At 44.8% G+C, this 17,297-nt stretch overlaps 1 protein-coding gene across 1 annotated transcript in view; it reads right to left on the reverse strand.

Annotated features, from left to right (window-relative positions):
* Positions 1–17,297, reverse strand: part of PLXNA4 (plexin A4) — a 462,846-nt gene that overhangs the window by 153,649 nt on the left and 291,900 nt on the right. Inside the window, exon 5 of the mRNA XM_074903539.1 lies at positions 5,427–5,527. Within this exon, the coding sequence (XP_074759640.1) occupies positions 5,427–5,527 (101 nt within the window). The remainder of the gene's footprint in view (positions 1–5,426; positions 5,528–17,297) is intronic.

Raw genomic sequence — 17,297 nt, forward strand, 5'->3', positions numbered from 1 at the left:
AAGGTCTTATTGCAGCAACTGTAGGCAGCTTTGGTTACCTGAGACTCTCTAGTGATTCAGAAGATTTTGACCAAGAAAGTTAAAGCCAGGGACGATCAATGAGCCTCTGCAAGCAGCATCGCATCAGGTTACCCGCTGAGACAAGACAGCGGGAGCAGCACTTTGTAACTTTTTCTTTTTTTTTTTCCTGGTCTAGCAATGAGTCTGAGCATGGATGACAAACCTCCCTTCCCTTCCACACTAATCCCTCACTCTCTGGAAAACAACTTGTTTAAATGTCTTTTTTCCTCCATATTGTATTAGAAATGAGAATTGTAATTTTGGGGTAGGCAAGTATCCTGTGGCTACACGGCAGAGAGGAAAAGCTGGAGAGTATGAGGATGTGGAGGGTAAGTCCCCAGATACTGGGGTGCCAGAGCACAGCATGAAACCCTTCTGAACAGGGGTGTCCTTTTGTGGGTAAACCAAAAAATTCTCATATGGCTTCTAAAGTGTCTCATAAACATCATCTCTGCTGCTGCAGCTATCCAGTTAATCCACGGTCAGCTCAGCCTGACTTATTGTGCTTACCAGATTTTGGTCATCCCTTGACTAATCCAGAGCCAAAGGGATCCAGAAAGATGGCTGGTATGTCTCATATCTAAGAACCTTCTGTCATTGCTTCATTCATGGGGTGAGGATGTCTACAGGAGGCCACTGCAGCTTATTCCCATGGTTCAGGGCTTCTCCTGGCACGTGCTCTGAAACTGAGGTGTAACTGGGCTGCAAAGCCAACAGAGCCAGTTCGGGTCCCTAGATGAGGTTCTTGGGTGCCAGAAGGACACACGAAGGACACACAAAGTACACGTGCAGCGCCTCACAGATGAGCAGAGGAATGCAGAGAGCAGAGCCAACTCCTGGTTCTGCCACCTCTACGGTAGGACAGACTGGTGATGCTTACACAAGCCCTCTTCTCTCTGCAGCAAATGTCAGTTCCTCCAAACCAACAGTGTTTGTTGATGGTCTGCTTTGCTCAGTCTCTAGAGCTGGTATAGACTTCTGGGGGAGAAGGAAATCACAGATGCCTAAATGTTTCATTTTAATTAAAAAAAAAAAAAAATGCTTCACTTCAGAATGACTTTTTACTTCGAAATTTTAAGCAATTTACTAAAACCTGAAATAAAATCCCAAACTAAGAACTTCCAAGGTCTAAATTAATCATTCTCCAATTACTAAATGGTATCATCCCCTTCTAAAATGTCTTTCAAGAACATTTCTTATCAAAAAAAAAAATAATTGGCCCACTACGTGCTAGAAAAAAAAAAAAAAAAGTTTTGAAATACCACGAGTCCTCCCAGAAAATGGGACTATTTGCCTCTGTGATTGCAATTTATGGTCTGCTGGCCAAGGAGCCCCCATAACAGCAAGGGCAGATCCCAGAAGCAGGAGGCTGGAGCCTAGGGCCTGCATCCTCCCTTAACCTTGTGCACGTTCAACTATTCATCCCAGAATTAGGCAGAGGCTACATGAGAACGAAATGAGGCAGCACAGCTAAAATCTAGGAGTGGCAGCTAACGTAACGGAGCCTGGGACAGATCCCTTCTGAACCCAGTATATTTCCCCTTTATAAAGTGTTGCCTCTCCCTATAAGGATGCTGCTCTTCTGCTCCAAATATCCCTTCTGCTGGTAGCTGGGGTGTTAAACACAACCCAGAGACACTGTGCAGGGCTGAAACTTGTGTGGTCACCACATGCACATGGACCAGTGCTTCTGCATGTCTGCTCTGGATTGGTGTTGGGCCAGGCAGGAATAACGAGGGCTTGTTTGGCTGCAGAAGGGTTTATCCCTCTTTGAGGGAAAAGAGCCTCATCTATCTCTGCCCCTCTGCATGTGAGGGGGAGAGCAGGGTAATAGTTTGGAAATGGATGGAGACAGAAGAAACTTTCTGGGGGGTTTAGAGGGGTGGTCAGATATTGGATGGCATCGTTGAACACTGTTGCATCTGACATAGGACGAAGCTGCAATTCATTTCAGGCTTGGAGAAAACTTTGCCCTGCTCTCATCCCTCTCTCTGCAGCCCCCCGTTTGGGCTGGTGACATTGCTGTGACCTTGCAGCCAGGCACCGAGTGCCTCCGTGCCAGCTATTAGCTTTTCAGCCTGGTTCCTCCCCCCAGCTCCCACCCCAGCCCTTTGCCCTCCCCTGGAGACCTGTGCAGCAACCGAGCGCCACATTTTCAATTTACACCATCTAAATGATTCATCGCCGCCTAAAGAGGCCTGAACAGAGCCCAGGAGGGGAGCAGAGCTACAGCAGGGAAAGGGAGGCGGGGGACAAGATCGGGGGTAAAGATACTGAGATGAAAAGCTCCAGTGACCTGCTCTGTATCGGCTGTCCTCTTCTCCGGGCAGAAGCCAATCAATCCTCCCCCCTCCTTTCTCCTGCAGCCGTCTGTGAGTCTGTCTGTCTCTTTCTCTCTCAGCGGACTCGAGTTTCTCGGTGTAAGGTTAGGACAGCAGAGCCGTGGAAATCGATTCCTGAGCCCTGGCACACCGCCCTCCGTGCAGACAGCCCAGCTCCGTCGTGAGACGATGGATGCAGAGCTGTCCCCAGGCGTCCCCAGACCTCTCACGTGGCGGGAGCTGAGGATACCTTGGAAATGGGGGTCTGGGGAAAGGGTCTGAGTCCACCCTTGAAGTGCAAATCGTAAATTAAAAGAGACCCGCGTGGGAGAGACAAAAAGATACACGCTGTACCCAATCTGCCAGTTTTCACCTGATTCCCAGCCTACCACTGTTCCTCTTGGTGGTTTATGCTGGAGAAGAAAGACGAGTGAAAGGCATGGCTTTGCCCACAGGTAATCTGGTTTCCTGTACCACTGTACCCCGGGTCTTGCACAACCTGACTGCCTCCTTCATCCCTTCCACAAAACAGCTCCCACATCAGCACGGCTGGATTCAACCATGTACTGGAAACCACCTGGGATTCCTGACTGGGAGGGAAGAGGGAAGGGTTAGCACTCACCAGGGGAAATGCTTAGGGCACATTTCCCCAGAGATCCTTGTGCAGGAGTTGTTGATGATGCATCCCATTTGATGAAAAGTCTGTTAATGAATTTTAAGGGGTTCTGATGTGCAAAATGTTGAAATAAGAGATGTAATATCAAGACACTCTTACCCTGAATATCCTGCAGATCTGGGTGAGTGGGATGTAATTGGCTTCTCTGCTCTCAGGGCTACCTGAAACTGAGACCGAGAGAGGAACACCTGGGGTTGCACTGAAAACCCCTTCCAAGATAGGACTGGAAATCAGATTTCTTGACTGCAATGGAAACTAGGAGGAAGAAACAGATTGGAGTGGGATTTGATAACATTTGCTTTCCAAATGCTTCAAAAAAATCCACAGGGAATCAATCTCAGTGACCCTGCTGCAAGGTACATAAATAAGAGGTGCCTCTCTTTTCCAGATAAGGAATCAGGGGTTAAGTGACCAGAGGGAGGAGGGCATGGGGATCCTGCCATCAGTCAGGTCCAGACAGCGAGGCCAAACTTCTCTTTGAAGGACTGAGTCTGTATGGGGTTTTCTTGTTCTAACTGAGTCAATGCTGTCACCCTCACTCGTCACCAGCCATCATATTTCTGACATTCCTTCATGATGAGCTGCTGGGTAATCTGCACTTGTGTCTGCCCCTTTTCTCTCCTTTTGGGGATTTATTGCTGGATGTATTGATTGCTTGTTGCTACTGACCCTGGATGGCAAGAGATGAAATATCTAGCATTGCCATGGTACAATCAACAGTCAAATCAATGCTTTCCTAAACGGCTTGCACATAGTCTGTGCTTTCCCTCCATTGACAGAAAAACACACAGCGCTCTGTAGGATGGATGCAGGGTAAGATGAAATGGAAAAACACTATAGAGCAATATAGAACTATTGAAAATATCCTCACGTCAGCAGTGTCAACCTACCAGACCAAAACTCAGGACTGGTTTGCCAAGGATCACTTGAATAATTCCAGAGTTTGAGTCAAGTTTTTGGACAAGTTTTGGGATGGATCACCTAAATCTGATCTGAAATTAAGCAGATTGTCATGGCTTTGGATGAGGATCACTCAAGCTAAAGAGCATCCACAGAAGGTTGGCATATGGTACAGGTTTGTTCCCTTTTCTTCTCTTCCAGGAAGATGTAGCAGAGTTGCTTCAACTGGATCACTGTCTCCACCAGGAAAGTTTGCAATGCAACAAGAAGAATTCAGAGGTGAACTCATCAGAAGACAGACACACTGTAATAGCAGGGTCCATCAGAAAAACCCTCCATCGCTGCCAAGGACACTGTGAGACTTGGAGTGACAGCACCCTGCAGAGCCATGCTCAGCTGGAGACGTTTGGTTAGACACTTTCCAGCCACTGTCTCTGCTGAGAGGTTCTTGGCAAATAAGACCACCCTGCCACTCATAGCCAGGAGCTCAGCCAACCTGACACCTCCCTCTCCACAGCTTTGGCAGAGGGCTCTCTGCAGGAGGAGATCACTGGCAGCGAGGGCTGCAGAGAGGAAACTTCAAGATCAATAGCATCATTAAAAGGCCTACAGAAAACAAAGCAAATGAACTAATCTCCCAGTCCTGAGGAAACCTGGACCCAGTGCTCCTTGAAAGGCACTGGATAAGCCAGTACCATAGAGTAATGAAATGGCGAAATGAGGTCCCCTCTTGGCCCATTATACAGACGCTGATGAAGGTAATACAGACAACTTTGCTCAGCGTCCTGGACAGATAAGCCAAATGAGCAGTTTGGCTCATTTGTACTCATTCAGCACAGCTGAGCTGACCCACACAGGTCAAATGGTCAACTTCAGGGTCAACATTTTCTCACAGTGAGCAAACAAACTATAAGGTCCCCTTGAAATATACCTTGGAGTGGACCCCATCATGCTTACAGGGACCTGATTCCCCTCTAAGGGCAATGGAGATCATGACAAGTCTGGAAGAGGAGAGATTCAGGTCAGCAGTGGAAAGTTGGAGGTTCTGAGAGGTTCAGAGACACATGTCTGAGCCAGGCTGCTAGCTGGAGCCAAGCTGCCTGAAGCAATGGAAACAAGAAGGTAATTCTCACCCAGAGAAGGGCTGCTGGAGGGTTTGATTCAAAACACATCAGGATGGATAACTGCTTTCCTTGGTGCAGTCAGCAGACTGTGGATCAGGCAGTTGAGGAGATCTGACCAGATGCTACCACCCTTCCCTTGTCTTCCAAAAAACGCTTCTCAGTTAAACAAAGACTCCCCCAGTAAGTCCCAGAGACATTGCTGGAGGTACCTGGGTGACTCATTGGCTCAGCTGGCTCAGCCAGGGACTGAGACGGCATTTTTTATCTCTGTCATGTGTTATCACTGCTGTTGAGGGAAGATGGTTGGGGGAAAAGCAGGGCTGGCAAACACCAGCAGGTACTTACGTGTTGTGAAGAACACACCATCCACAGTGAGGGTCGCCCGAGCCCAAGCACTCGCTGCAGGTCTCGTACTGGCTACACGACTCCACGGGCACCCGAGTGAGCTGCAGAAGGAAAGGGGACAACTTGTCAGGCTTTTCACAGGGCTCTCAACACCCATAACGTCTTGACCAAGGTGCCACCCTCCCCGTCCTCTTCCTTTGGTGCCTGTCCTCCCAGAGGGACATCCCTGCAGAGATTGGCAGGCCTGGGACAGACAGAAGGATGTGGCTGCAGAATAATACAGAGTTCAACCCAGTGAAACCCCTGTTGAGATCAGCACTCCACTCGGTTCAACCCCTGTTGAGATCAGTACCTCCCCATGGCCTTCTCCTCTTCCCCACAGCCTTTCATACTTCATTGACAGGTGATCTCACCTGCATAGTTTCACAGGGAATCAGCCAATCAGGCAGGCTGTGTGCAGGCTGTGGTGACCTGGTACCTTGAGGCAATTAAACAACATGTGATCTTCTGCAGCAAGTTAAACCCACTAGATCTCAACGCTGTCCTACACTCTGGTTGTAGACCCTGTTGCTTTCTGGCTTCCTGTGAGAACTGAGGTCTTGTGAGGTTTTTGTCTCCCTTGACAACCTTCCACACCACCACTGGTCCCAGGAAAGCGTTAACTCCACTCCCCATTGCCCGTGCATCTTTCCAACCATCAATTGTCCCATCCCTGGAGAGGTTGCTCCCAGAAGGAAAAGGACAAATGCTACCAGCCTGAGCTTTCTGTCACCCTGAATTTGCAGCTCAGAAGGCATTAAAGGTGGACCTGAAACACCCATCTACTGACAAAATACTGCATTTTATTATCTTTTTTTTTTTTCTTTCTTCCTTTTTAATTAAAGTATTTCCACCAGAGATTTCAAAGACAGAAGGGATTGCCTAGCCTGACCTCCTGTCTAACGGACCAGAGCCTTTTGATTCCCATTAGGTTTTATAAGCCCCTTACTTCTTTTGAAGTCAAACATACAATTTGGGCCCAATGACCTGATAGTCTCTTTTCCATTGAATAAGCTTCAGAGAGCTTCCATAATATACAGTCAATTGCCAGTGCCTTCACCCCAGCTCATGTCAGCAGGGAGAGTTTATTCCTTCCGATGATATACTGTGGTATTATCCTGATGAAACACCACCGAGAACTGCCAACTATAAACTGCAGAACAGTTACTCGTGACAAATGACAAGGGAATACACCTGGATCCTAGTGACGATTTTTACTTGGTGCAACATTCAAGAGAGTTTGAGCTTTGAAGTGACAGATTAAGATTCATTCTGATTGCATCTGCAAATGAACCAAGAACTGGATTTTATATATAAATATATATCAGGCAACATTCCAGCTATTTATGAAGACCTTTTCTGTTTGTATCAGAAATTGTCTTCCTAACCTCTGTAGAGATACCCTGCATGGTAGTTGATAGTCTATGAGCAAAAGCTGAAAATCTGTATTTTTACCTCTGGAAGGTGGCAGTAGCTTTAGAAAACTTCAGATAGAAATATGATGGGATTTATTTACCATTGCACCATTGCCTGCATCAAGTCACCCAAAGAAACTAACTGTGGCTACTGAAAGCTTTTAATGAAAAGGGAGAATGTGAAAAAAAACGAACCACAAAAATGCCTTTCTCAAATTGAATCTATTGCCATGAGCATAAGAACATAATCAGGACAGATGACAGAGCAAAGAAAATGGGAAGATCAAAACAGGGAATGAGTCATTCAAACTTCTGTAATTATCAAGAAGTTTCAAAGGTAAGATGGCTTGGCCATGAATGCAATTGTTCCACCTTCCTTAAGCTTCAGGTCAAGAAGGTATTAACTGGTCATCAAATATAAATTGCATGCTCCAGGATTTCATCCAATTAGACATGTTGAACCCAATAGTCTGTGTTGCATCCAACTTCCCAAAAGACATACAATTTTTTACAAGAAGACATCAAGGGGTAGAGACCTTATAATTTCTTATGTTGGCCATCTCCACCTGTTATTACTACCTGAGAAAAATATATTGTGGATTATTTTTCCTTGAACACATCTACTTTGACCATGTCTATGTCGTAAACATCAGAGTTCTCACAGAAGAGGCAGATAATTCAGTTTTGAAAGACTAAATCTGACATTCCTCAATCCGGATGCAATCAATTGTGTAATTCCACTTTGTAACACAGCTGGGATTGGCTGTGCAGTTCCTATCCATGTTACCCTTAGTTTAACACACGGTGCTGCTTGATTTATCCTCATTAGCTGTAGATACTTCTCCTGAACCTGTTTCTGAACTAGTTTACATCTGCCTTATAAAAGTGAGCCTTGGTTGAGAAGTTTAGATCCGAACATGCACTTTTCCAATGTCTAGTGGTGTGGGGTTTGACTATTTTGAGTCAGAATCCACTTGTGACTATGATATATTGCAAGAAAATGTCCTAGAGTACTGAAATTTGTTATTTCTTCACAAATTGCTACAAAAAGAGTAGGTTAAAAGCAGTCTCTGTAGGTTTTATTATTATTATTATTATTATTATTATTATTATTATTATTATTATTATTTAATTAGCTGTCAAAGGATATCCAAGCTCCTTTAAGAGAAGAAATCTATTGGGAATCCAAATCTTCATCTTTGCAGAAATATTTCCTTTTTGGTGCATTTAAGGTACTTGTTCTCTAGAAGATGTAGTTTGTATGTTGTGTAGGACCACACCTTGCTTTTGTCAGAGGCCCAGAGAGCACAGCTATGCAGTATGAGCTTGCACCAAGCTACATCCCACACCCTATCAAGCACAACAGAGTAATAGGTGTCCCGTGTCAAAATTTGCATTGCTATGTGTTATTCCTGCTATATGAGACCTTTTATGACTTCACCTCAAGTAGCTTTATTGTGAGATTAATTAAAATTGTACCACGCTGATAAATGTCTTGGGCTGTAAGTGTCAGACCTTCTAATTAATAAAGAAAGAAACTACAAAAAACAAAGGAGCTGTGACTGAAAGGAAAGCCACCTAGGGGTCATCAGCTGAAAAGAAAAAGAACATCAAGCAAATAAGGCACATCACAGGTCTTATTTTCCTTTGGAACATAAACTGTAATTAATTCAGCTCAGCTTTCCAAGTTGAAAGTTTTGAGAACTGACCGTGCCCCCAGGGAGTAGTCAGTTCTTTATGCTGCCCCTAAAATATCTGAAAAAGAAAAGTCCATGCAGCCTTCCAATTACAGTGCCTTGCCATTATTCACTGCAATGAAGGGACTAGACAGCTCTGAAGGTTGAAATCTCCATTGTAAACCAGACTGTGATTACTCCTTCCATCCCTTCTCCACCCTTGGAAAGTCTAACCAACTTTTCAAGGTCATTTCCCAACCTCGGCGAGGCTCCCTACCGCTCGTCCTTCATCAGGGTGGAACTTGGATTCCACATTTTTGCAGCGAATATAACCAGGGTTTAAGCAGACAGAGGATTAACAAAAGCAAGGTGTCCTTCATTTTGGGGCACTATGAGCCAGGTTAGAGTCATTTATATTCATGCAATGGTCACGGCTTAACTGATATTTTGGCCTCACTCTGCTAGAGCAATATATGGATGTAAGAAGAAACTGTTGTTGTTTTAAGGGCTTATATCCCATATGTGATGAAGTACATATCCCCATTTTATCAATTTCATTTATAAAACGTAATTTTATCTCATGCAGCTGATGTAGGTGCTGTCTTTGAAGAAAAAGCTTAAAGCACCTGAGCAAGTTCATGCAAGAAGTCCAGGAAAGACCTGATTATTGAACACTAACATTAAGTACAACATACTTAGACTGTGGGTTCGTTGAAATATTGAAGAAATGATGGTAAGGTTCCTATAGACCCCTGTCCACCACCTGATGGACATCTAGGACCTGCTGTGCTTTCAAGGCTCTGTCCATAGCAGACAAGAGGGACAGATCATCTCTGAGGTAGGCAGCGTTGCCAGGTCAGCCAGCCCACCACAGGACTTCCAAGATCACTGCCGTGTATTGGAGGACGTGAAAGAACCAGGAGCCTCGCCACTAGCACCTTTCTCGCCTTACCACTACACCTTTCTTGAACAGGGAAGACTAAAAGGTCAGGACCTGTATCCCTCAGGCAGCTTCACCATCTAGACTGTTCCCTACTCGCAGCTATCTCGAGTGAGACGCAATCCCAGAGCCAGGGTTGGACAAGTGGTAAGTGAATGTGATGGCCTTCTCAAGGGCAGCAAGAAATCAATGAACAGGTCCAGCTGCTGTAGCTGCAGCAGGATTTGGAAAGATACTTCATCAACACATTCCGTCACCTGTCCCCAAAGAAATCATTCCCAAGTTTCTGGCTCACAAGGACATCTTGAAAAATCTGGAAAAATCTTCAAACTCCTGTATGACTCACCTGCTACATACCACTTCAGGGCTTTTCACACAATACTGGGGCCATCCTCACCTCTGATCCAGCCTGAATTCTAAACTGCAGCTACTCCATCTCCCAGCCTCACTTTCCCCCTCTGTTTCAAGTATGAATGAGTTACAGAAAGTCATTTAAAACAAAATGATTGAGGTTTTTGGATCTGATAGACGCTAACAGCTAATCCTGTTAGAAATTTGGCTCCCGCTTCTGCCATTATATATTCACAAAAGCTCCTGCTATGTGCTCAGTCATAATTTTCTGGCTCCCATTTTTGACTTTTTTATTTCAATATACATTTTTTTTTTTCCCCCTTAAACTGCCAACATTCTGGTCAAAACCTGAATCATTGCTCAATCTCTGCTGTTATAATTGGATGTTAATACAGCGGCAGGATTTATTCAGTCTGATGGACTAAGTTAATTTAAATGTACAAAAAGGCATCTTAAGTAGCCAATTTCCTTTGCAACAGTCAAAAGATACATTTCCAAAACACTGAACAGTGACTTTGTCAAGCCATGTGGGTTCTGTGAATGCTGCTATCTTTCAAGACTCAGCCAGCCCCGAAAAAACTGCATAAAGATTAAGAGAGGAACTTATTTGATTTCAAAGCCTTGAATAGAGTGTTCGTGATAATACAGTTTATTGAATAGAGCAAGGCAAAAAACACCTAAGAGACCACTGGTGGTACCAGATTCTTCACCCTTAACAGAGTCAGTGAGGATGTTCGGTCACCTGCACGGCATCCCAGGATGCCACTTTTAATTTGGCCTGAATTATGGACAAAAAGACCTTGAATTCTTCTGTCGTGTTTGAGATCCTGTGCCTCATCCACCTGACCTACAAACTCAGCAAAAAGCAGGAACACAGAAAAGCAAAGCCCAGGGAGCTGGAGCACGTCTTAGTTACACTGGCAAGAAAACAGGACTCACACGCATGTAGATGACTGTAAAACTGGTGGGAGGGGAAGATGCTCCTGTGGGGATAGAGACGGGGATCTGTGTTTGATACCAGCCTGCCACTCCAGCAGAAGGAAATAACTTGCCAGTCCCACTGGGATGGGGAATGTCATTTCTCATCAGACACCTCCAAGCTCTTCCTCTTTATTGTAGCACTCTTCCTAGCAAATCCATGCTTACATACGTGGGAAATCGGAGGCTTTAATTAAAGAGAGTTAATTGGAAGCAGCAGTAGCTGTCAAGGACAAATGACACAATAATTAAACTGGAGGTCAATGTCCCGCTGCGTGGCAGGGTAAATTACCTGTCCAAACATACTTGTTCACAAAGGGCTTCCTACCTACGGCTCTATGTGGGCTGCTTCTCCTCCTCTCCTCTTCACTGCCCTGAGCTGTCCTGCACGTCTTTGGTGAGAAACATCTTTGCTCTGGTGTTGCCAGATTTCCAGTCTCAATCACACACCATGCATGTGAACAGAGATAAAGCGGTGAGAGAAACAGAAAGATTTGAGGTCCGCAGCCTCTGTGGCAATAGTCACAGGAACCTTTGGGTTAAGGCTGAGGCTGTCAGTTCCCATCAGATGCCCTCACGATGAGATTGCTATTGGTGTTCCTGAAGCAGTGCAATTTTCTTTGCACCCCTTTTAGTGCAATTCTCTTCTCCGTGCCTCCCTTTGGCAGGACCCTTCTTTACAGGTGGCTCAGGAAAGCCAGTGTGGGGGCTTGGGTAAGGCTTCATTGCTGATCCATCCAGTCTGTAAACCTTGCAGGTTGTGGTGAACAGCTCCAGCATGGGAAGTACGCAAAGCAAGGGTTTTGCCCTCTCACCAAAGTCTGTCTGTTACATCAGAGTCTAAGTCTAAGCTAGAAATCCAGGTTCTTCTGAAGGAGACACCTTTGACACGGCAGGATTTGTCTGCTCTCTGTTTTATATGTCTACCCAGGGATGAGATAAATCACGCCCTGGATGTTCCTGTGTCTATCCACTGAATATAAAGGAGTCTAGACAGTCAGATGAGGTGGAGACATTTACAATGTAGATGTTGAATACTGGGTGAGGTGAATCTCACATCAATGACATACTTAATTTTCTGCTATTCCTCTAACCTTGCCACAGAAAACAACTTCCAAACGTGCTAAGGTCTCCCCTCTTCCTAACTGTAGCACCAGAGTAATCAATCACAATACAAAATGTGTTTTCTTTATTCACTGGGAAAGCAGTAGAGGAAATCCACTGTGTTACATAGCTAGAAAACTGTTCCAGGAACTCAAAAGACCTTGTGTGATGACACGGACTGTGTTTGAACAAGCGCCTTTCACCATCTGCTCTGTAAATACAGTCCTCGTGCTTTGCTGCATCCAAGCTCATTCCTGCTCTCCGTTCTGGCTTTACTTACAAAGGAACAGGCACTCAAAAATTATCTCAGTCCTTTTCTTGAAGGCTGGGTAGCTTCCCAGGTTCCCCCTTCACAACTGCTCAGCCTACGCCCTGTGCTGTCCCTTCTTCGAAGAAGTCTGCCACGATGTAATGACTCTTCTCCAAAAAGCATCAATACTCGAGGAGAAGCTAAGGACACACCGTCCTGCTAGGAGTATGACTGGCAACCTGGAGACTGAAGAGCGTGTGTCCAGAGGTTTCAGTGTTGAATTTCATTCAGCCTTCCTCTGAATTTACTTTTGTTTTTTTTCCTTACCAAGGATGTAAAACTCTCCCTCAGATAGGAGAGCAACATCCCACTGGCATGATGATGTGCTCTCTGCACAAGGCAGGAAATTTATTAGGAGAAATCACAGTTCACCAGCTCAGAGGTGTGGAGGGAGTTTCAAGTGATTTTCCCCAATCTTGATGAAACCAGCCACCTTCTTACCCACCCTGCAAACCATCAGCTCTGGCTAACTCTGTCTGTATTATTCAATCCGTGTTTCTCCCTGACAGGTCCAGGTAGCTTCAGATCTTCCCTGCCTTGTTTAGTGAGAAACCTTTATCCCACGGTCAAGTGTTTCAGTCTGTAAACTGTAAAAAAATGATGTTTGGCTAAATATTTGTGTTCAAAAGCCTTCAAAACAGAGGGCCTCATGTCACAATTAGTGCAGGGCCAGCCTAGGCTTAATGAGAGCCGGTGCCTGCGTAGTTACTGAAGCATGGCTGCTGAGCAAGGGATAGATCATTACCCAGGTTCTATAAAAACTATATATAGATTTAATTGGGACCTGTAATGGAGTTTATGTCACTGCAATGGGCCTTCTCAAAGTCCAATATCACTCGAAGGCTCCTGGTGAAGAGTTAAAACACACAGAGGGAGAGGTTAATAGTTGTTTCTACTGGGGATGGCTACTTTCTAGGTCATGTTGTTCCACCATTTTTCCAGAAGTTCTCATCCTTCCGCTCAGTCATCAAGGAGCATCTTGGCTGCAGATTCATTCTCTTCAGCAGCACTCTTGGGTATCCTATTGTGTCTCCTTGTCCATTCCTATCAATGCAATCCTATCACCGCTCCAAATCTTATCTTCACACCCTTATCATCTCCCTGGGCTAAGATATCTTCACCCCATTGCTTGGAGAATCTTTGCCTCATCTCTCTCCCCAGCCACCCTCACTCTCTCCTGGGTTTCTAGCTCCACTGCTTCATGACCCATACAGTCATGAAGGATAACAGAATCACAGAATCATCAAGGTTGGAAAAGACCTTGAAGATCATCTAGTCCAACCATTGACCTAATATTGACAATTCCCAACTCCCCCAGATCCCTCAGCGCTGGGTCAGCCCGACTCTTAAACCCCTCCAGGGATGGGGACTGCCTCCCTGCCCTGGGCAGCCCATTCCAACGCCCAACAACCCCTTCTAGAAAGAAATACTTCCTAAAAGCCAGTCTAAACCTTCCCTGGTGCAACTTGAGGCCATTCCCTCTTGTCCTATTGCTTGTTACTTTGTTAAAGAGACTCATCCCAATTGATCATGTTAATCATGGATAAAACCCTTACAGTCATGGATACAACCCCTACAAGCATTATCAAGCTACAGAAAACATGGCAGACAGTTTGAAAAATGCCCTTTCCCTACGTTATGATCAGATTTAAAATTCCTCCTTATACCACATAAAAACAGCCACGCTGTCTGGGATCAGTTCTCCACATATTCCAGTTCCTTGTCTTCAGCCATGGTACTAAGGAAAGCCTAAGAACAGGGTAAACATAATATGATAATTGAGATGTTGGGGAATATGGTGTAGGGGAGAACTTTGTAGAGTAGGGTTGATGGCTGGACTCGATGATCCCAAGGATCTTTTCCAGTCTGAATGATTCTGGAATTCTGTGATACATCCCCAGTAGCTGCCCAGCCTTTCGCTATTTTCATTCAAGGGAACTTTTGAGTCTTATGTGTCTCTATGTAGCAACCTGAACAAATCTTTCATTTTCCAGTTTATCCTTGAAATTGCATTGACTTTTTACATCCACAGGATGCTTTGGCAGGGAGTTTCATAGGTCCAGAGCTGACTGCTTGAAGGAATCACCTCTTTTCATTTGTTCAGGGCTTGATTTTCAACAGTTTAATTTCATGCCCTGTAGTTCTTGTATTTGCAGAGATGGTGAACAGTCACTTCCTATCCATCCCCTTCTGCTATTCATAAGTTCACCAGTCTCTACCATACACCCCAGCTCACCCCTTCACAGGCTGAGGAGTTCCTGCTTCTTCAGTCACCTCCCACGTGGAAACCACTCCACACGTCTGATCATCTTGGTTCCCTTTCTCTTTTAACCACCTATTTACCCTTTTTAGCCAAATGTTGGGCAAAAGGAGAGGCTACCTGGTGGCCTAGGTCATCTTTTTATAGCCTTCTCTACCTTGTCTCCTCCCTGGACTCTCAGGCACTGACCACATCATCAAAAACTATTAAGCTCCTGCCTTTAACAAGGTGCCACCTCTCTCAGCTTGAGGCACATGACCATTCAGATCCTTCGGGCTCATCCCAGCTGTGAAAGAAAACACATCAGCTTAAACTGTGATTAAGCCTGCTTTATCGCAGGCTCGGTGAATGGCAGGTAACTCGTAAAGCACCTGATTGCTTTCAGCAGTGTAAGTGTACAGTGAAGCTCTTCAGAGGACACGCTTCTCCTTGCCACCAAAAGGGACACTTGTTTTGTTCCTAGACACGTACTCCCACTTCAACTTCTTTTCTCTCATCACTGCCTCCTCCTCTCCTTTTATAAGTCATTCTCCATGCAGTGCCATCAAATCTCAGCTGACAGGAGCTCCGCAACCTGCCACAGGCAGCATCAATTGAAGTGATAGCATCAGCTGAAGAGTTATGAGGTCACGTCGGTTAATCTGCAAACCAAAACCTGAAGATCTGAGCTAGGGAGAGCCATGATAACCTTTGCTTGCAGTTGATCCCGAGCTGCAGCAAACATACAATAACCCAACCCAGAGACACAAAATTGGGACTTTTCAGGGGTTATTACAGTGCCTTTCTAGAGCGCTCCCCACCAACAGCGTTACTGAGCATTTCAGTCAAGAGTTAACCAAGATCTAGGGAGAAAATGTGAAGCAGGCTCTTCCCAAGCCCTTAAATATATGTCTCAGTTTATTAAATGAGAGAAAACCAGACAGAGCTTACTGCTCAGCTGATGCCTGTGAGAGCTCAGTGTGCTCTCAAGGCTTGGGTGGTAATTAGTACTGCCAAAAAGACAACGAACAGGCAGAGATGCAGGCAACTATTTTGGGGCATATCTATTTGCCTTTAGATATCTGTGCTGCTTGTTTCAGCGTGAAATAAGTGAGAAGTTCCTAGCAAAGCCCAGCTCCTTTCCTGCAGCACTTTAATTCATGGAGGGCTTGAAATGCAGAATTCCTACTGAGCACAACGAGGGTTGCCCCATCCTAGCCCCAAGTACCCATATTTCAATGGATAAGCACATAACCTAGTGCAGCAAGCACTACACATGTTTTCCCAGCTTTCTCAGACATTCATCTTGCCATAAAATGAAAGTTCAAGGACATTTAATTCAAGGATCATATAAATGCATAGCATTTAAGGTCAGAAGGGACCATTAGATCATCTGTTCTCACCTCCTGTACATCACAGGCCACTAAATTTATCCCATTTACCATTATACTGAATCACATCATCTGGTTTTAGCTAAAGCATGTTGCCTAGAAAGACCTCCCATTTCGATGTGACGATACCAAGGAATGGAGAATCCTCCATTTCACGGGCAGTTTGCTCCAGTGGTTAGTCACTCACACAATAAAAAGCTTGTACATGCCTTACTTTTCACCTGAATTCATTGGGCTTTGGTTTCCAACCACTGCATTTTATTCTGTTTTTCTTCTCTAGATTGAAGAGCCCTTTAAGCCTGTTATTTTCACCCCGTGAAGATGCTCAGACAGCCAAATCAAGTCATTCTCCAATCTTCCTTCTGATAAATTAACAGACTGAGATTCCTTCAGTCCCTTTGAGGAAATCATACCTTTCCGCTCCCTGCAAATACAAATTGTGGATCTTTTTCCTATCTCAGTGCTTTTTTTTACAAAAGGACACTCCAGAGCTGACCGCAGAGCATGACTACTACTCTCTTGCACTCCTCCAAGGATGCAGGATCAGCCTGTTTCTGCTATGGGCTAGACCAGGAGAAACCCCCTGCAAGATGTAAAGAAATTACCTGCTCATCCATTTCAGTCATTGCTTTCTAGGACACGTCTCCCACTTTCCAGCCTGACCTAGATTCCTTCTTAGGAGACAGAGAAGTTTGCATTTGTTTAGTTAGAGGAGCCAAAGTCACCCAACCACTCTGTCCTCATTGTTAATGCTGAGCTAATCATTGTACCTCTGAATATTTTATCTGTGGGATTTAATATCAACTTCCCGCTCATTCATGAAAATTTTCAGTAGCTTTGGGCCTAATATTGATCCCTGGAGAATACTACAAGGAAACCCTCAGGCTCTTTGAGAGCTGCCAAGTATTAAGCCATTTCAGAGATGTCTTCATGCTAATTTTAGCTTTTCTTTTTCTTTTTAATGGGAACAGGCTGTGGTGTTGACTCAAGTGCTGTATGGAAAGGTAAAGACAGGGCATCCATACAATAAAACCTCATTATTTCCTTAAAGCGTGAATCACCTATTTCCTCAAAGAATGAAAAATGTCTTATTTTTCATAAAAATATGCTACCTAACTGCCATTTGGCTCAATTCAGGAATAAGCATCAGGAGCTTCAGACTTACCCAGGGACTTACTAATATTTACTAATAGTAAATATTTACTAATATTAACCCTTCTAGCCACCATGGATTACTGCAGCAGGGGTCTCACTGATGCACTTAAATTATTAATATATTCCTTAGGATATTTGAGGTTGGGCATTTCAGGTCTCAGGTGTGCAAAGTCACCCTCAGAGGGGCCCTGCACTAGCCAGTGCCTGTAGCTTTACACCTGGATAGAATGCCTTGGTGAATAGCCCAAAGTCAGATAGGATCAATCTGGGCAC

Source organism: Athene noctua, chromosome 3 (genome assembly GCF_965140245.1).
Source record: "Athene noctua chromosome 3, bAthNoc1.hap1.1, whole genome shotgun sequence".
Taxonomy (NCBI): Eukaryota; Metazoa; Chordata; class Aves; order Strigiformes; family Strigidae; genus Athene; species Athene noctua.